General features: G+C 55.5%; 1 protein-coding gene and 1 long non-coding RNA gene across 2 annotated transcripts in view; both read left to right on the top strand.

Annotated features, from left to right (window-relative positions):
* Positions 1–288: 288 nt before the first annotated feature.
* On the top strand, positions 289–11,710 carry LOC144222186 (uncharacterized). The gene is made up of 3 exons (XR_013332334.1): positions 289–1,203; positions 1,718–1,847; positions 11,624–11,710. It is a non-coding gene; the product is annotated as an uncharacterized LOC144222186 (long non-coding RNA).
* Positions 11,711–12,110: 400 nt separating this feature from the next.
* Positions 12,111–19,787, top strand: part of SLC66A2 (solute carrier family 66 member 2) — a 54,424-nt gene continuing 46,747 nt past the window's right edge. The window contains exons 1-2 of the mRNA XM_077752714.1: positions 12,111–12,274; positions 14,287–14,592. Coding sequence (XP_077608840.1) covers positions 12,219–12,274; positions 14,287–14,592 — 362 coding nt within the window. The 5' untranslated portion in view covers positions 12,111–12,218. The remainder of the gene's footprint in view (positions 12,275–14,286; positions 14,593–19,787) is intronic.

Below are 19,787 nucleotides of genomic sequence, written 5' to 3'. Positions count from 1 at the left end.
GTAAGGGGAGGGAGAGGAGGGGGGAGGGGGAGAGAGCATGAGCAGGGGAGAGGAAGACAGAGAATCCGCAACAGGCTACGCTCTGTCAACACAGAGCCCCCCGCGGGGCCTGAACCCACAAAATGTGAGATCATGATCTGAGCTGAAATCAGGATCCTGCGTCCCTGGCCTTTACTGTCTGGGCCACCTCTAGCCCCGCGTAGGGTGCGTGGCCGTATCACCAGCACACCGGGCACAGCCCCCCTGCCTCCCCGGCTGAAGGTCTGCACACACAGCACAAACCCGCTCCGCCCCCCCAGCCCCTCCCCAGCCCCTGTAGGAACCGTCCTACCTTCTGTCTTTATGTTCCCTCGGTGTTCATGCAGTGTTGTCACCTGTCTAATGAAATCACAGGGACCCTGGTGACTTAGCTGCAGCCCGCACCCGGCCCCCGTGTGCGCCCCGTGCTGGCCCCGCGATCACCGTCCACTAGGCTGCCGTGTCTTTAGGTCCCTGGCGTTCCTACCGTCAACTTTATACCTAACCCACCGCCGACACTTGTGTCCCTGCTCTGATTTTATTGAAGACCCGGAAGGAAGTTCTCAGGACCCGTTTCTCTCCCTCTCGCTCCCTTCAGGGCCACCTGGATTGTGGCGCGTGGGTCACTTCGTGGGGGCCCCCCGGACCCTGTTTTTACTAGGTGCCTGCTTTGGTTACATGTCTGTGCCCTTCTGGACTCAGGGCTCTGGGGTCAGGACCGTGTCTGCCTGGGTCACGCCGTGTCCCAGGGCCCAGCCTCATCGGGAGAACGCACAGCAAAGCCACAGTGCGACCCTACTTCACACCCACTCTGATGGCTGGAGCCGAAGGACAGACGGTGACTGTTGGCAAGGATGTGCTCCTACGCGCGGCGGGTAGGGTGTAGCACGGTGCAGCCAGTGCGGAGAACCTTCTGGCAGCTCCGCGTAAAGCTAAAAATAAAGTTGCCACGTAACCTTAGTTCTACTTCCAGACATAGACACAAGAGAAATGTCAGCACACACGTGACGCGGACGCTCACAGCAGCACCAACAGCGACAGCTAAGAGGCGGCGGCAGCCCAGCAGCCACCAGTAGACGGACGCACCAACAACATGTGGTCCCTCCGTTCGGGGGGCTGATTTCAGCCGTAAGGGAGGAGGCACTGAGAGGCTCTGGAACGTGGGTGAACCTCGGGAACTTCATAGTAAGCCGTGGGAGCCAGTCACAAACACGCCGCATCTTGTGACCGGCTTCCAATCATATGAAATGTCCAGAACTGCTGAATCCATAGAGGGGGATGGGTTTCTTTTTGGGGGGGGGGCAAAATAGTAAAAAATTAGATTATTGTGATGGGTACACAACCCTGTGAATAAACTAAAAATCTTTGAATTGTATACTTTAAATGGGCGGATTTTATGGCATGTGAATTGTATCTCAATAAAGCTGTTAAAATAGCTTTTTAGGGGCGCCTGGTGGCTCAGCCTGTTAAGCCGCTGACTTTGGCTCAGGTCATGATTTCTTGGTTTGTGAGTCCCAGCCCCTGGCTGGGCTCTGTGCTGACTGAGGTCCCGAGCAGGGGCTCTCTCTCCTCTCTCTGCCCCTCCCCCAACTCAAATGCAGGCGTGCTCCGTCTCTTTCTCTCTCTCAAAATAAAGAAGCTTAAAACAAACAGCTTTTCAAAACCATGGCCATTTTGCCACTTGTCATGTCTTTTTTAGGATCTTTCCTCTGCGAGGGGCTGAGAGGCGGCCTGCGGTGTGGACACTGGCACAGGGGAGAGGCGGTTGCGCGGGAGGTGCGCTGGCCAAGCCCTGGGGTTCTGGCCTCCTCCCCACGGATGGTTCCCAGGTGAGGAATCCAGTCGGACAGCTTCTGGTTGCTCTTTGAAGGAGGCCTCGTGCAGCGTGATCTCGGGGTTCTGCGGACTCAGCAAAAACCTGCTTGGCAAGAGGGGCCAGCGCGGCAGGCGTTCTCTCGAGACAGGACCCTTGTCTGCAAGGGCAGGAGACCCTCGTCCCCACAGGGCGGGCTGGCGGTGCTGGACGCTGCTGAGTCCCGTGCAGGCAGTTAGGCCGGGCGGACCCTGGGGGCACCCCGGGAAGCGCGGATCCCTGAGGAGGACTCCGGGTGCGAGTGGCTGGTCCTCCCTGCAGGACTGTGTTAATGTCGCGCTCATACCCCACGTGGGCTGCGCCTTCCCTGTGTTTAATTGCAGACAGTGGGCAGCAGGCAGGGAGCTTGGCCTGGCCCGCGGGAGCCTGAAACTAGACACACAGAAGAGCAGGCGCTGTTGTCTCTGCGGCCACTGACCTGTCTCTCCCCTGCCTGTGCTTCTCTTCTCCAAGGAGCCCCTGGGAGGCCACCTCGCCTGGCCTTGGGTGGTCTTTCAACCCAAGCTTTCAGAACAGCTTGACCAAGGCAGTTGGAATCTGCTGAGCCCAGCAGGCCCCTGGGGAAATAAGAGTCCTCTGTGCTGCAGACAGCGACAGGGGCCCAGCTCAGGGTGGCCGGAGATCTGGGTGGGTGACGGGCTCTCTCCAGGTAGATCTGATAGAGGTGGCCCAGCACTACCCCTCAGGGGCGGAGCCTCTGAAATGACCCCCAGAATCCGAGGCCCGGGGATTCCCCAAGAAGGGAGGGGGCTCTGACCCAGTCTCCACACGAGTTGGGAATAAGAAAGCAGAGGCAGTGTGATGTGAGGGCTCATTCCATCACCAAGAAAGGGAACCAGTAAAGTAAGTAGGAAGATTCTAGAAGTCCAGTTGTTAGCTGAGCAGGTGGCAACGACCTTGGTATGGTCATGGAGTAGGTGGATGGCCAGGAATAGAGGCAGAAGTCACTGGAGGTGGGTGTTCTGGGTCTGGGTGGGTAAAACAGCACATCCGAGTGTGGTTCTCAAGCCACAACATCCACATCACTCGGTGCCCTTCCTGAGCTCTAGAATCTGCAATTTTTTTCACCTTGAGAGAGAGAGAGAGAGAGAGAGTACCCATGATCAGGGGAGAGGGGCAGAGGGAGAGAGAATCTTAAGCAGCCTGATGCAGCAGCCTGATCCTGTGACCCTGGGATCATCACCTGAGCCAAAATCAAGAGTCGGACGCTCAACTAACTGAGCCACGCAGCCACCCAAGAATCTGCATTTGGACAAGCACATCATGTAACACCCCGCACACCCGTGAGGCTCGGTAGTGTTGGGCCCAGGTGGAAGTGAGCTCGATGACTTTGCGGGGAGGAAAAGAAAGGCTTAGCCCTGTGTGTGGTTGTGAGCATCGCAGTCTGACCAAATGTGAGAGGCGGTCCTGTCCCCGCGGCGTCAAGGCCAGGGCAGGGCCCCCGGCTCCGTGTGAAGGCCCTCATCGCAGGGCCTCACGTGTGCCAGGCTGCGGACCCCAGGCGCAGTGCAGCTGCCGAGACGGGGCACACACAGCAAGCTAGACTCTTGCCTTCAGTCTTTATCTTATGTTCACTAAAAGAGCTCTTTTACAGGCGCTGATGCTCGATGCGGATACGGGGCTCCCTTCTCCAGTCTCTCCATTTGTTTCTGTTTGCAGATTCTCATTTATAAAATCTGTTAAAAAGGGGTTCTTTCCGGGTACAAATTTGGGTACACAGATTTGAGTAGAAGGTTTCTTGCTTTTTATTCTAAAATAGTTGCAACATTTTCATAATTTTATAATTATTTTAGTTTTCATAATTTTTTCATGTTTTAATACGTTAGCCACTATTTTGTAATCCACTACTTATTTGCTGTGCAGTCTGGACCCCTTTATACATGTCCTCTCCAGGAAGCAATTCTCCTGAGCCATGAGGACTTCCTGCCCTGGTGTGAATTTTAAAGCAGTGGCTCCCCAACCTGGCTGCATGGTGCCCAGACTCAGCACTGTCCATTTGCCAGGGCTCTGGGGTGGCTTTAAATGTTGTTGTTGTTTTGTTTTGTTTTGTTTTGTTTTGTTGTTTTTTGAGAGAGAGATCGAGCAGGCGTGAGCAGAGGAGGGACAGAGAGAGAGAGAGAGAGAGAGATTGAGAATCCCAAGCAGGCTCCACGCTGTCAGCCCACAGCCGGACACGGGGCTCAATCCCACAACCTTGAGATCATGGCCTGACCCGAAATCAAGAGTTGGATGCTTAACTCGCTGAGCCACCCAGCTGCCGCTGGGGTGGCTTTAAAGCCTCCAGGTGTTTCAGTGTGTGACCAAGTGGGCAAAAGCTGTGAACAAGCAGAGACTTAGAGAAATAGGAGAGAAGGAATTGAGTTTAAGCCCCCCAGCCCACCCCCTGTGACAAGCAGGAAGACCTTCATTGCCTTTTGATTTGGATACAGACTAATGAGCCCACACGAGTTGTCTACAATTTGAAACAAGACAGATTTTTTGAAATAGTCTCTCCTTTGCTCAAATCTGCCTTTGATTTATCTGGTGAATTTTTCATTTCAGTTACTGTAATTTCAGCTCCAGAATTTCCTTTTGGTTATTTGTTGGCTTTTCTTTCTCATTGTCGGTAGTTCACACGTTGTCTTCTTTGTCCCTCTCCAGGTCCTTGATATCTCAAAACAGTGGCTTTAAAGTCTGTCTGGTAGATCTGACATTGGACGGACTCTGTTGAATTATCTTTTTCCTTTCAATGCGCCAAAGTCTCCTGTTTCTTCATGTGCCCTGTGATTTGCTGAGCGCTGGGCATTCGAGTCTCACGATGCGCTTACTCTGGAAATCACACCCTCCCCTTCCCCAGGGGCTGCTGTTTTGTCGTTGTTCTTTTCCTTGTTGCGGGCTCTGTGCGGGGTGTCAGCCTCAGGTGTGGACGTAATGTCTTCTCTGAGCCTTCCCTTGAGCGCCCAGTCACTTCCCGATTTCCCCGTGTAGGCAGCCGTTTTTCAGTGTCCTGGTCTTTAATGTGTGGCTCCCAAAAGGGGGAAAGTGAAAAACAGAAGGGGGATGATAGGCACTCGCCCGTCCCTCCCTTGAAGTCGCTGGAGCTGGAGCTGGAGGGGCGACGGCGGTGGCCGCCAGCTCTGTGTCTGCGCCTGTGTGCTCCGAGCACCGCGTCCTGCCGTCTGGAGGGACCGGGTCCTGTGTGTCCCCCCGGCTTCTGCAGGCTGCCTGCCACGTGGCTGGGGTGCGGGACGGGTAGGTGCCTCCGTGCTGAGAGCTGGAATCGACCAAAACTGGCTCCTTCCCCCGGACCCGCTGCAGGCCTTCGGCCTGGCCCACAGCTCCGAGGCAGCTCCGTCACACGGGTTCTGCCCCCGCTGTGTCGTCTGGGGGGAGAGGTTCCCGGGGCCCCTGCTTAGCTGCCTTCCCAGAATCCTCTCCAGGGTTATAAGCACCTTTAAAAGCTTGTGATACATAGTTCCAAACGGCCCCGACAAGGGCCGCCCATCTGGCAACTTGACCAGCCTCGCGTCTGCTTTCTCCTCTGCACCGGCCACTGCCAGGTGGGGCTTCAGTCTCTTCCCGAAAGCCACCCCGGGAGAATACAGCAGAGAAGTGGCATTCTGTGTAGAGCACAGATAAAATTGGCTCTGCTCTTTCTGCTGATCTCAAACACGGCGCTCAAGGAAACTCAGCATCTCGGGGCGCCTGGGGGCTCAGGAGGTTGGCGTCTGACTTCAGCTCGGTTCCTGATCTCACAGTTCGTGAGTTTGAGCCCCGTGTTGGGCTTCCTGCTGTCACTTTGGAGCCTGCGTGGGACCCTCTGTCCCTCTCTCTGCCCCTTCCCTCCCGCTGGTCCTCTCTCTCTCTCAAAAAATAAAAAATAAACTTAAAAAAAGAAAGATAAAGAAAGATAGGGGCACCTGGGTGGCTCAGTCAGTTAAGCGTCTGACTCTTGGTTTCAGTTCTGGTCATGATTTCGTGGTTTTGTGGGTTCAAGCCCCGCGTTGGGCTCTGCTCTGACAGCACGGAGCCTGCTTGGGATTCTCTCTCTCTGCCCCCCACCCCCACCCCCCAGTACTTACACTCTCTCTAGATCTCTCAAAATAAATAAATAAACTTAAAAAAGAAAACTCAGTGTCTCCAGTCAGTCTCGTAGGTAGAAGCTCTGGAGCGTTGGCTCTGGGCCATCGGTCCCCCTCCGTCCGGAGCCTCCGCGCGGTCGGTGGGCTCCTGTCTGTGTCGCACTATCGTCTCGGGAAAACCCCCCCCCAAAAAGTTTGTTTTTTCAGGTGAACAATTGAAGTCACAGTCTTAGTGAGGAGAGCCAAGGAAGCAATCGTACGGGCTGGGGGGCCAAGGGCGAGTGCTCAGCTCCCTGGGACACGGGGTGCCTGCTCCAGCCAGAGCACGGGGACCCCGCGGGCCCCAGCACGGAGAGTGGGGGGGAACCTGTGAGAATGAAGAGTCTTGGGGACTTGGTTAGTGTACGTTTGTATTTAAAAGATTGTCTTTAGTACAATTTATTTTCCTTTTACTGTGTGGTTTTGCAAATGGAAGAGTTGTGGTACTTTGTGTCCCTGCTCAGGCCAAGATCATAGGATTTAAAATATTTTATGGAGTGTAAAAACTAAAGTTGCCTGAGGCTTTCCTGGAGTCCAGACAGGAAGGCAAGTGGGAAGGCTCAGGGGGCCTGGAGCTGGGCCCCGGGCGGCAGCGGATGGACCCACGGGCGGAAGGCCTTCCTCAGGCTTCAGCTGTAACATGATGCCGATGCAAGAAGCCAGATTCCCAAGGTCACACGTATGATTCCATTCATATGAAGCAGCCAGAAGAGGTAAATCCCTAGAAACAGCAGATTGGTGGTTTCCAGGGGCTGGAGGGAGGGGCCTGGGGAGCAGTGGGGTTTGACTTTGTGGTGGTGAAACGTGTGGGGCTGGACACAGCTGAGTGACTGTACAGAATGCCATCAGGTCGTCTGCTGACCGTGCTGATTCTGTTGTACGAATTTTGCCTCAATTCAAAAATATAAGGAAAGGGGAAGGTTCATAAGCAAAACTGTGTGTTTCTGGAGCTGGAAAGCCCTGTGTGTGCATGTGTGTGCATATGTGTGAGTGCACTGGCTCACTCTGGGTCACTCGTGTTCCTTTATGCCCAAGCGGGCAGCCTGCTGCTTCCCCCCAGCAGGGGCTCTTCGGGCCCAATGAGCCAGCAGAGACGCGAGCTGTCTGTTGTGAGCGCTCTCATGGCGACACGGCACCTACACGGGCCGGTTGCTTCGCACGCTTTCCTCCGTTTTGCAAGCTCCCTGTCACTTCTCATTTCCTTCCTGCTAATGCCCTCAGCACGTTCTGCTACCACTCCTACTCTTCCCGAAGCAGCGCCCTTTGCGGAGTCATATATTTCTGCTAAATAGAGCTCATTACAATTCTCTATACTTTTTTCCCTTTGCTGCAAGATCGCACATTCCTTTTCCAGTGGATTTTTAGCCAAATACCATAAATGAGAGTCATGTTCCAATTTCTTTATTTTTTTAAATCTCGTGTGTGGCTGGCATCTTATTACCCAGTTTCCATCTGAAATGGTCTCTATTCCAATTATTAACGAAGAGTTTTGAGCACGAGCCTCGGCTGTCTTCTACCCCTTATCTTTCCTGCTGACGGACCGCCAGCCACGCGGCTGGACAGATCAATGACGCAGAACTTCCGTTTCGCTCTTTGAAAAGCAAGTAAAACCCTTCCTAGGCCTTTGAGACTTTTTAAAAAACCAATTTCTACACCCCACGTGGAGCCCAAACTCACAGCCCCGGGATCCAGCGCCGCCCGGCCTGTGACTTCTGAGTTCTTCGGCCCTTTGAGTTCCGCAAGTCCTGGGTCCGGACTCTGCTTCTGCGAGAAACTGAACGTGCTCATTCTGCTCTTTTAGAGTTGGTCAAATTCTGACTGTCTTCTTGCAGCTTAGTTTCATTATGAGTTATTTTTCTCTCTGAAGGTTTTATAAACTAATTTCTTGAAACGTTTTGTAACCACCCCGCAGACCTCTCTCGGGCTCTTCTCCAGCGGTGCCCCAGCTGCCTTGGTTTCATGGCTTCTTCAAGCTGTTACTACATCCTTAAGCCCAGCGTCCCCTGAAAACGTCGCCCACAACCACAGGGCGCCGCCTCCAGCNCACTGTGAGATCATGACCTGAGCTGAAATCAAGAGTCAGGTGCTTGGCTGACTGATCCACCCAGGCGCCCCTGAAGATATTTTAAAACAACACACACTCTGCTGCTCGGTCACACTTCAGGGATAGTTACGTTTCCATTAGAAAGGTGGCCAGGGGGTTGGCTCCCAACAAGGCAGGCAGGGCTTTGTGCACCGAGGCTGCGGCCTGAGGCCCCCCGGCAGGTCAGTGCGGCTCCCAGACGCTTCCCAAGCAGGACTCACGAGTGTCTCCTACACTGTTTGGGCTGTCCTTTCCCATTTTCTCTTTGTTGACAGATGGAGCTTCAGCTACTTCTGGAATGTTCCTAGCACCAGCCTGTCAGCCGTGTTCCCCTGCTTGTTTCACTTCTGCAGCTCTGGTGCCCGGAGCAGGTGCACCCCCCGCGCTCTGGCCCCCGGCCTCACACCCGCTCTGTCCCAGCTCCACACTCCTCCGNTCAGCCGTGTTCCCCTGCTTGTTTCACTTCTGCAGCTCTGGTGCCCGGAGCAGGTGCACCCCCTGCGCTCTGGCCCCAGCCTCACACCCGCTCTGTCCCAGCTCCACACTCCTCCAGGTCCGTTACTTGGTAGCGCGAAGTTCCCGCTTTCTCCCGGCTTCACTGCAGGGCACTTTCTGCTTATTGTTCTCCTCACGGATTTGGGGGAAGGGGAGATACTTGTCGTGGGCTGGCGGCTCTGCCTGGGCTGGTTCAGGGCCCGGGCAGCGCCTTCTCACCGGGAAACGCCGTGCAGCTTCATGGGCAGGAGCTGGACGGGGAAACTCTTAGCGCCCCCCCCCCCTTCTTTCCTGTTTTTCTGAATGTTTCCTCTATTTTGTTGTCCTTTTACCTATTTTCATGATTTTGTCATTCAAAATCTAAAGTGGTAACAATGTTCCCGTGTGGGGAGTTGGCAGTCTGTCAGCCACGTGGACTTTCCTGCCCCACAGGATGAGCAAGTCCTTGCAAACTCAAGGCTCTCAAAGGCAGAAGGAGGGCTGAGAAGGGTGGTAATACCCTGGACCTTTGGATACCACGGCCTTTACTGAGCCCAGAGGAGGCCAGAGAAGGCCTGAAGGGCGGGCCACCTTTTCTGCGGCCCCAGCGAAACAGGAAGTGCAGTTGGTCCGTGGTGCTGGAGCCGGCTTCTGTTGCCCTGTAGGCCATCTGCATTTGATTTTTTTTTTATGTCTTATTTATTTCTGAGAGAGCGAGCATGAACAGGGGAGGGTCAGAGAGAGAGGGAGATACAGAATCTGAAACAGGCTCCAGGCTCTGAGCTGCCTGTCAGCACAGAGCCCGACGCGGGGCTCGAACCCATGAACCGTGAGATCATGACCTAAGCCAAAGTCGGACGCTTAACTCAGGTGCCCCGAGGCTATCTGCATTTGAAGAGCCACCATTTAGGGGCGCATGGGGGACTCATTCTATTAAGCTTCTGACTCTGGGTTTGGGCTCAGGTCATGATCTCACAGTTTCATGGGTTTGAGCCCCACATTGGGTTCTGCACTGAGCCTGCTTGGGATTCTCTCTCTCTCTCTCTCTCTCTCTGCCCCTCTCCCACTCGTGCTGGCTGTCTTTCTCAAAAATAAATAAATAAAGTTAAAAAAAAAGAGCCATTGTTTATGAAACTTAAAATAACTGCAGGGCTGCCACGGCATGTGTGGGGCGGTGCCATCCGGGCCAGTACTGCGTTTGGTCCACGTCGGGCGGGGCTCACGGTGGCTTCTTTACGTAACAACACGGTTGTTGGTTTGAAAGATTAGAAATGGGCTGAGCTGGGTCCTCAGTCTGGGGCTTCGTGCAGTGTGTTTGAGTGTGGTTAGGTGCCATTCGGGAAGGGTGCGGGGCATTTCAGGATCTGACTGTGTGTTACAGGAAGTAATGCTTGTCTATAATGAACCAACCCAGATCCCAGTGATTGAGCCCGGGTGAAACTCATCGATGTCACGGTCTGACCTGGGGGCTCTGCCTCATGTTGTCAGTCAAACGTCAGGTCCATGTAGCCAGGAGCCACATCCTGGGCCACGTCCTAGTGGATTTCCCACTGTTTTGTTTGCACCTGGTCAGCAGGTGAAGGCCAGCAAGGAGGGTGCGGTGTGGGGCCAGGCCTGCAAGTGGCACATGTCAGTCCCGCCTACCTTCATTGGCTAGAGCTCAGCCGCCAGGCACCAGTGCAGGGGGAGGCCACAGAGGTCACAGGTGGTGAGCTGTGACATTCTTTACCCTCACTTCACCGGGGCGATGCTGGGTCTCGGTGGATGAAGAAAGCCCCTGGGCCGGGGCGGGGGTGAGAGTTGTCGGGGACCATCACCACGTGCTCTGTGGCTGGCGCTGGAAGGCTGTGTTCAGGGACCTGACACCCAAGTTCCTCAAGTGAAGCCTGGGTCTGTCTCCTCGCAGGTCCCTGATGACAGGGGCAGGCACGGCAGGGGGCAGTGGAGGGGGTGGCTGTGCCTCTTCTCGGCCCACGATTCTGACCACCAGTCACTCGCTCGCTCACTGGGAGCTTCCGGATTCCCTGTGGTGGCTGTTACCACACCCCGGCTGGCTGAAAAAGCCCAAGTGTGTTCTCTCACAGTTTTGAAGGCCAGAAGTCCAAAATGAGGCCCGGGTCAGGGTCCCGGCGGGGCGGTGCTCCTTCCGGAGGCTCCGGGGAGCAGCCTGTGCTCCTTGGTCTGTGGCCGCCCGGGTCCCGTCTTCAAGGCCCCTTCCCCGCCTGCTCCGCCTGCGCACGGCCTCCTCCTCGGGTCTCGGGTCTCGTCTCCTCTGCCCTCCTTCTCACAGGCACAGGGGACGGCACTGAGGACCCGCTGGGTAGTCTAGGGCGGTCTCCCTCTCTCAAGATCCTTTTTGCAAAAAAATTTTTTATTTATTTTGAGAGGGAGAGAGAGCGTGCATGGGGGGAGGGCAGAGAGAGAATCCCAGGCAGGCAGGCTCCCTGCTGTCAGCACAGAGCCCAAACCAGGGCTCCATGTCACAACCCGTGAGACCATGACCTGAGCTGAAATCAAGAGTCAGACACTTAACCAACTGAGCCACCCAGGTGCCCAGCTCTCTCAAGATCCTTAACTTAATCACATCTGTATTTTTAAAAATATTCCATTTTGGGACGCCTGGGTGGCTCAGCCGGTTAAGCATCTGACTTCAGCTTAGGTTATGATCTCATGATTCGTGAGCTTGAGCCCCGCGTCGGGCTCTGTGCTGACACCTGGGAGCCTGGAGCTGTTTCAGATTCTGTGTCTCCCTCTCTCTCTACCCCTCCCCCACTCGTGCTCTGTGTGTGTCTCTCTCTCAAAAATGAATAAATGTTAAAAATTTTTAAAAAATATTTTATTTTAACTTTTTAAAAGGTTTCATTTTTAAGTAATCTCTATACCCAACGTGGGGCTCAAACTCAACTCTGAGATCAAGAGTCACACGCTCCACCAACTGAGCCAGCCACGTGCCCCCTATATTTTTCTTTCTTTCTTTTTTTATAAGGTAACATTCACAGGTTCTGGGGACCAGGATGATATATTTGGGGGGCTTTTTCTGGCCAGCACACTGTGATTGGCTTCTTTTGTTTACAGGAAGCCCCGTGACACACGCAGCCTCTGAGAAGGTTGGTCTCCCTTCTGCTTGACTGCTGTGGTTCTGGACCAGGCGTGCCACTCGGGTTCCAGAAAGGGTTACGAGCCAACTCTCCAGTCATCATCAGCTCACTTCACTGGAGGCCTTTGTGGGGTGGAGTCCTGGACCAAGAAGGCAGGATTGAATCCACTTCCAGGCTCTGAGACGCTCTGTGTAGGCCCTGCACCGGACGCGCCTGACGGATCCAGAAGAGTAGGCGGCCGTGGGCCAGTGACCAATTCGCCCGATTTGCCAGGGTGAACAGGATCGGCAGCCATGACCCCACGTGATCTGTGAGAGCAGGGGGAGCCCGTTGCCCTCCTCCAACCTCCAGGGCGGGGTGACCCCGTCTGGGCTCTTCGGAGCTCAGGGGAGGAGGTTAAGTAGGAACACCCACTTCCTTCTCTGAGCCTGGCCACCACTTCTCCTGTGTGTATTTACTTCCCTGCACCTCCCGATGCTGTGTTCTCACTGGTTTCCTGTGGATACTCTGAGTGACCATGACTCAGAAATAGCGACATCAGCCTGAGAGATGGGGGAACTGAGCATGACCCTATGTTTCGTGGAGGCCCTCCTCATCCCAGGCTTGTCTGGGAGCTAGTCTCAGTGAGGTCGGTGCCATTCCCACGATTTTTCACAGAATCTTCCAGGTAGGAAGCAGGTCAGATCTGGGGTGGGGAAGCTGGCCGGCCACGTGTGTGCCCAGGGCCACCTGCTCTCATCCACCAGGCCTTCCCCTTTGGGGTGTTTCAGGTCCCACTGGGCTGACACGGGAGTCCTGAGGGGGGCTCTGCAGACAGAGGCCTGGGGCCCTGCCTGGTTTTCTCCGCCAGAAGCCCACCTGCAAGGGGCCTGGGCACACAGGGCTGGCTGGCGTCTCACAAAGGTGCTCACGGCTGGGGCCCAGGGCTCCATGCACACTCACACCACCAGCACCCACATGCCCCAGCACCTGCGCTAGGGCCCCTGGGGGCTCACCTAGGTCGGGGAAGAGCTCTGTGCATGGGCATCCTGAGGTTACGGGCTCCCAGGACTGCGTGGAACGAGGTGTCCGATAGACCCGCAGTCCTGGCCGCCGTCCTGGGCCCGGGCGCCTGCGGCGGGAGCGGAAGGCGGGCCTGCAGAGGCTTCGGGCGCACGGTGCGCCTGTCTCCCCAGAAGAGACCAGGTTAGGCTCGGGACACCGCTCCTTCTGCATCCTGCACCTCGGGGCTCCGCCCGCACCGGGACGGGGGGCCCCCCTCTGCCCTCACCCCCCCGCCCCGAGTCGTCAGAAAACGACGGCGCGGAGGGACCGCCGGCATCACCGGGGGTGGGGGAGGGGCGCCAGCCCTGCCCGGGTCCCCACGACGGGGTCTCCAGGCCTCGCGCAGACCTCGGCCGGAGACGGCCCCGGTCCTCGGCTCTCGGTGGCGGCGCACCGCGTCCACACGGCCCCTCGCCCAGGCCCTGGTGGGGACGCGTCTGCGTGGGGTCCCGGCTCTGGAGCAGCGGTCTCGCCCGGCAGGTGTTCCCTAACGGAGGGGGGGGGGCGGGCCGAGCAGGNACCGAGTGCGCCCCACCCCGGGCCGTGCGTCCCACCCCAGGACCGAGCCAGCCCACTCTCCTGCTCAGCGCGCCCGCAGGGCTGAGCGCGCCCCCAGGACGGAGCGCGTCCCTTACGACTGAGCGCGTCCCCAGGACTGAGCGCGCCCCCAGGGCTGAGCGCGCTCCCAGGACGGAGCGCGTCCCCTACGACTGAGCGCGTCCCCAGGACTGAGCGCGCCCCCAGGGCTGAGCGCGCTCCCAGGACGGAGCGCGTCCCCTACGACTGAGCGCGTCCCCAGGACTGAGCGCGCCCCCAGGGCTGAGCGCGTCCCCTACGACTGAGCGCGTCCCCAGGGCTGAGCGCGCCCCCAGGGCTGAGTGCGCCCCCAGGGCGGAGCGCGTCCCCTACGACTGAGCGCGTCCCCAGGGCTGAGCGCGCCCCCAGGACGGAGCGCGTCCCCACGACTGAGCGCGCCCCCAGGACTGAGCGTGTCCCCAGGACTGAGCGCGTCCCCCACGACTGAGCGCGTCCCCAGGGCTGAGCGCGCCCCCAGGACGGAGCGCGCCCCCAGGACGGAGCGCGTCCCCTACGACTGAGCGCGTCCCCAGGGCTGAGCGCGCCCCCAGGACGGAGCGCGTCCCCACGACTGAGCGCGCCCCCAGGACTGAGCGCGTCCCCAGGACTGAGCGAGTCCCCCACGACTGAGCGTGTCCCCCACGACTGAGCGTGTCCCCAGGACGGAGCGCGCCCCCAGGACGGAGCGCGTCCCCCACGACTGAGCGTGTCCCCACGACTGAGCGCGCCCCCAGGGCTGAGCTGCGTCCCGCCCCGGCCGCGTGTTCCCACTGGGACGCAGCCACCACGCGCCCCCGGACTGAGGGTGCTCCCCAAGGCCCGCGTCCACCGCCGTGCGCCCCGCACCTCTGTTCCCCCAGCGGGTGCCGGTTCCCGTGCGGAGGGCTCCCTGAGGCGCCGGTGTCTGAGGAGGGGGTCGTGCCCCAGCCGTGAGCCTCCGCAGGGCCCTGGGAACGCGACCCTCACTTTGCCTCCAGGGCCCTGCGCCGGAGCCCCTCACCCCCTTCCCTCTCTTGCCAGGCTCCGATGGCGGAGGGCTGCCCCAGGTAGCAGCGGCCATGTGGGGGTGACAGTCACCGCGCGATCCCGGAGTCCGTCCCGGGCCCGGCGGACGTCAGTCGGGATGGAAGCAGAAGGCTTGGATTGGCTCTTGGTCCCCTTGCACCAGCTGGTGTCCTGGGGGGCCGCCGGGGCCATGGTGTTCGGGGGGATCGTGCCGTATATCCCGCAGTACAGGGACATCCGGAGGACTCAGAATGCCGAGGGCTTCTCTACCTACGTGTGTCTGGTGCTCCTGGTGGCGAATATCTTACGGATCCTCTTCTGGTAAGTTGGGAGCTTTCTACGGGTACTTCCAGAGGGATGGCTTTCTCTTTTTGGGGGTGCGGAGCGGGGTGCTGGTGCAAGTATCTGCACTTCCTGAGACGGAGCTCGTGAAATGGAGGGGATTGTTTCCCAGGGAAAATGGTGGGATTGGAGTGGAGAAACTTACTCTAGTCTTCATGTCTGCATTTTTAGGTATTTTCGCGTGGACTTCTGGGTGCTGGGTAAGGTCCTAGGAGGGGTCCCGGTCCTTGGGGTTTGCATGGGAGTGGCAGCGAGAGAAAATGGGGGACGAGTCCGTGATTAAGACCAAGAAAGAGTGACGAGCTGTAGGAAGGGCCGACCAGGGGCTCTCGGGGCCACGGACTGCGAAGGCGGTTCCCTCCACCTTCTGGTTGTGTGTACAGTTTTGTTTTGTTTTGTTTTAATAGGAAAGTCAACTTCCTGGATAAGACCTAAGAGGTTATTTTTTCTTGCCACTCCCAGGCCAGCTTCCTCTTATTATCATTTGCATTCTGGCAAGGAACTGGAAATTAATTTTAACAGTTGCTAAAGTGAGACATATTTGGGAGGGGAAGTTTTTAGAGGAAGTGAAATGAAGTCTTATAGCCTCATTCTAAGACTGAAACGATCTGGAACATTCCTTTCTTCTTGATGGTCCCCAGACCCTCTGTCAGCACAGATAGTGAGGACCGTTGCTCAGGAGGATGTGTGGGTGTGGAGGCCGGATGAAGGCACTAGGCCGTGTCCAGAGGGCTGCTTCTGGCTTCTTCTGACTAGTTGGTTACTGAGTAATCATGTCTTTTGCTAATTCTTTTTTTTTTAAGTTTATTTATTTTGAGAAGAGCGAGCGAGCGAGCGAGCATGAGCAGCGGAGGAGCAGAGAGAGAGGGAGACAGAATCCTAAGCAGACTCCACACTGTCAGTGCAGAGCCTGATGTGGGGCTTGAGCTCATGAACCATGAGGTCATGACCTGAGCTGAAATCAAAGTCAGACTCTTAACCGACTGAGCTACCCTGGCTCTCCTGCTAATTCGTTTTTTGAGTCAGCCTATTGAGGGTATTATTGACGTGAAGTAAAGCTCCCACTGTAAGTGCACAGTTTGATGAGTGTTGACGATGCCCCCCTTCCATCACCGTCACAACCGAGAGACAACTTTTCTGAGCCCTGAAGTTCTCTCCTCTGTGTTCTATCCCTTTGATTCGTGTTTACTGGCTGTTCGTTTTGCCCCTGTCTGGGGGCTTTTAAAGGTGGCTGGTAAGTCAGCGCCTCCCCGGAGAATTTCTCACATCGTCAGGCTTGTCTCTGGGCCAGGCTGCTTTGGAAGGAGGCGGCAGTGGGTGCTTGTTTTTTTTCTTTGGCACAAGTTGAAAAACCCCATTTTGAAGATTCCTCTTTTTCCTCTGGCTGGGGACAGAGATCACTCACTCTAGGGTGACACACGGCTTCCCTTTTCCAAAATGGCCTCAATCCAGTCTAAGGTTGAATGGAAGCAGGTCCCAAAACATAGTTGCCTCTGACACGGTCGTTGGCCCTGAGCGCGCTGGAGGTGCTCAGGGGGCCCTGGCCGCCGCCTGCCCGGCGTCACAGGGTTAGGCCGGGAAGGCCACTTCACTAGGTGCTGGAATAAGTTTTCTCCAGCAGTGGAGAGGAAGTGCCTGAGGTTGGCTTCCCTCACGGGAAAAAGGAGCAGTTGAGAGGTCTTTTCCTTAAGGGTGCTTATCCTTCACACTTGCAAAAAGAGAGGATAGAGTATCTAATCTACATCCTAACATCTGGTTTGGAGAAGTCAGAAATTAATTTCTTGAAAGCCAAGTCACCAGGGCCTCTGGTCTTAACTGGCATTTAATGCACTTGGACTAGGAGTTCTCTCTTCGCTGCAGGGCTCGAGACTTTGAGAAGGGGTTTTGCACTCTCTCCTAGTGCAGCACAGGGTGGCCTTTTGTGATTCTAAGTGTTGTCCACTGGCCAGTGTGTTTCTGTGTGTGTGATCGGTCCTTTCCCAGAGTCAGCACCCTGACTGTTCTGGGTCACTTCAGGGGTTCTGTGGCCACCGTGAGNTGGTGGCGGGAGCTGGTCTCTGGCCTGGGCATGTGCCTTCCCTGCATTTTCCATAGGGCGGTGCTTGGGTTTCACGTGGTGACCCCCGGCAGGCAGGCTGGGCTCCATCTATGACTTGTGACTGATGGGAGCCTCTCTGCCCACCTAGTCCCGAGACCCCTCCTGGGTCCTCCAGCCTTCACGGGTTAGCAGCCCATGTGATTTAATAGGTTTTAGAGGGTTTCCCACGTTCCAGACAGCGGTGCAGATGCCGCAGGGTCTCCGCCGTAGTAGCAGCATCGCATGGCATGCACCATGTTCACGTAATGGGCCACGGCAGGCTCCAGGTGAGACGGAAGCAGGGTCTACACTAGACCAGTGTGAAGGTGGCCCTGAAGAGTGTGTTTCTTAAAGCTGGCTGCGAGCGCGGCCCTCAGAGCTCCAACCCGGGAAGCCCCTTGCAGACTTGTGGGGTGAGCTTGTGGGTGGGGGGCCAGCAGAGGCCGTGAGCCCCAGGTTCCGGAAACTCGTGGGACTACAGGGCTTTATTTCTTACAATTCTTTTTTTTAAATGTTTATTTATTTTCGAGAAGAGAGAGAGATGGAGCAGGGGAGGGGCAAAGAGAGAGAGGTATAGAGTTTCTGAAGCCAGCTCTGTGCTGACAGTAGAGAGCCCAGTGAGGGGCTTGAACTCGTGAACTGTGAGATCATGACCTGAGCTGAAGTCGGACGCTCAGCTGACTGAACCACTCAGGCGCCCCAATTTCTTGCAATTCTTTTTTTGTTTTGTTTTTTTGTTTTATTTATTTCTAGGAGAGAGAGAGAGACAGGGTGAGCGGGGGAGGGTCAGAGAGAGAGGGAGACAGACTCTGAAACAGGCTCCAGGCTCCGAGCTGGCAGTCAGCACAGAGCCCGACGCGGGGCTCGAACCCACGAACTGCGAGATCATGACCCAAGCGAAAGTCGGATGCTTAACCGACTAAGCCACCCAGGCGCCCCAATTTCTTGCAATTCTTAATCATCCTTTTGCAAATCTAACATTCAGCAGATTATATTCCATAAAGTGCTGATGTGTAGTGTTTAGCCTCTGTGGTGTCAGGAGAAGCCAAGAGAAAGGCTAGATGATGCCTCGTAGCTAATACTTGCAGGCTTGTGATTTTGTAGAGGGGAAGGGGAGGGAGGGCCCGGGGGGTATGGATGATATTGCAAGGCCTGCCCAGAACTTTGTGCGTTCGCAGAGGTAGTTCGTAGAGGTAGTTCTCGAGCTCCATTTGTATTGGATGAACGCACTGTGTCAGAGAGATGGTCCTATTACAGCAGATGTATAATAACATTGTACTGGCTGCAGTGACAGTGTATCAGAAGTATGGGAACCCTTTCAGAGATGTAACACCATATCAGATGTGGTAACATTGTACCAGAAACGTAGTAGCACCATGTCGGATGTGTTAACACTGTATCAGATGCACAGGAAACAGTGTTACTGAGCTGTGGTAACGTTGTATCCGAGACAGACGGGCCTAGCCCTGTGCTGGCTACAGTAACATTGTATCAGGGATGCGTGGTGCTGTATCTGAGGGATAGAAACCTGTTACTGGACTCACAGTATGAAGCTGCATTGGAGCCTCCTAGCCCTGTGCCAGAGATGTAACACTGTTGAGTATGTAGTAACACTTTGCTGAGGGTGTAGCAGTTGGTGTGACGGGGGAAGTAGATACACAACTTATTTCCACTTGAGCTTTTCTCTTATTTTGAAGACACGGAGAAGGTGTTCTCTGGAGAAGTTTTCGCTCAGACTTGGTGAAATGTTGCCTATCCCCTTCGGTGTGTGTCTTCCTGGGGGTGAGATGTAGATATGTATCCTGCGGTTAAGGGAGAACCCTTTTATTTATTTTACTTTATTATTATTTTTTTGTTAACATTTTTTGATGTTTTTATTTAATTTAGAGACAGAGAAAGCATGAGCTGGAGAGGGGTAGAGACAGAGGGAGACAAACTGAAGTGGGCTCCGCGCTGACAGCAGAGAGCCTGAAGCCAGGCCCCAACTCGAGCCGGGAGATCATGACCTGAGCCGAAGTCGGACACTTAGCCGACTGAGCCCCCCAGGCGCCCCGGTGCCCTGGGAGACTGGCTGGTGTGAGCGGCAGGCGCTTCACCTGTCTGGTAGGCTGTCCCGTCATTTGCCCCAAGAAGAAGTTGTGTCCCCCACATTGTCAGGGACAGGAGAGGTGCCCTCCTGTCCTTGTCAGTACAGATTATTAGCATCAAAGGATAGAAAAGCTTAACCAATTTGGTAAATAAAAATTGGTGTCTTTGTATTTTAATTAGCATATAAAATTACTAATGATATTGAACCTCCTTTCACATTTATTTTGTCTCTTGTATATCTTTTGTGGAAAGTTGTGCTTTTTGAAATTTTGTGTCTCAGTCTGTCTTTATCCTAAATTCAGCTAAGTACTCACCTCTCTTCCCTCTCACTTCACTTTAAATGGTCTTTTTTTTAAATTGTAAATGTTGAGTTCATCTGGATTCGATTTTTGGTGTATTTTTTTAATGTTTATTTACTTTTTAGAGAGAGAGGGAGCACGTGTGCGACGGGGGAGGGGCAGGGGTGAGGGGGCCAGGGGATCCCAAGCGGAATCTGTGCTGACAGCAGCGAGCCCAATGTGGGACTTGAACTCACAGACCATGAGATCATGACCTGAGTCCAAGTTGGGTGCTTAACCAACTGAACCACCCAGGTGCCTCTTTTGAGGAAGCACAAACCTTGATTTCTTCACCCAGTTTTTCTAGTCATTGTTTCTGTTGAGTATTTGAAACATAAAAGTGGCCTTTTTCACGTGATGGCCAGAATTGCACATCATCGGCCTTATAACTAGAAATGAGCTTGGTACGCGAGGCCCCAGAGTAACACGTATTATTGTGGTTCTTCCCAGCCTGCTTGGGAAGGAAGCATCTCCAGTCTTTCTAGGCCGACATCGAACTTCTGTCCCCTTGTCAGACCTTCAGCTATAGGTGAGTTGACCCCTGGGGCCAGCTGGATCCAGTGCCTAGAAATGGCTAGAAATGTCCTTACGTAGCCCCAGGGGTGAGAGCCGCACTTTACAGCAGGGATGGGGCTCAGAGGCAGTGGCTCACAGGCCCCAGGGCCCTGTCC

Source organism: Crocuta crocuta, unplaced genomic scaffold (genome assembly GCF_008692635.1).
Source record: "Crocuta crocuta isolate KB4526 unplaced genomic scaffold, BGI_CrCroc_1.0 scaffold101, whole genome shotgun sequence".
In the NCBI taxonomy this organism is placed as follows: Eukaryota; Metazoa; Chordata; class Mammalia; order Carnivora; family Hyaenidae; genus Crocuta; species Crocuta crocuta.
This window is presented reverse-complemented; position numbering and strand designations above follow the sequence as displayed.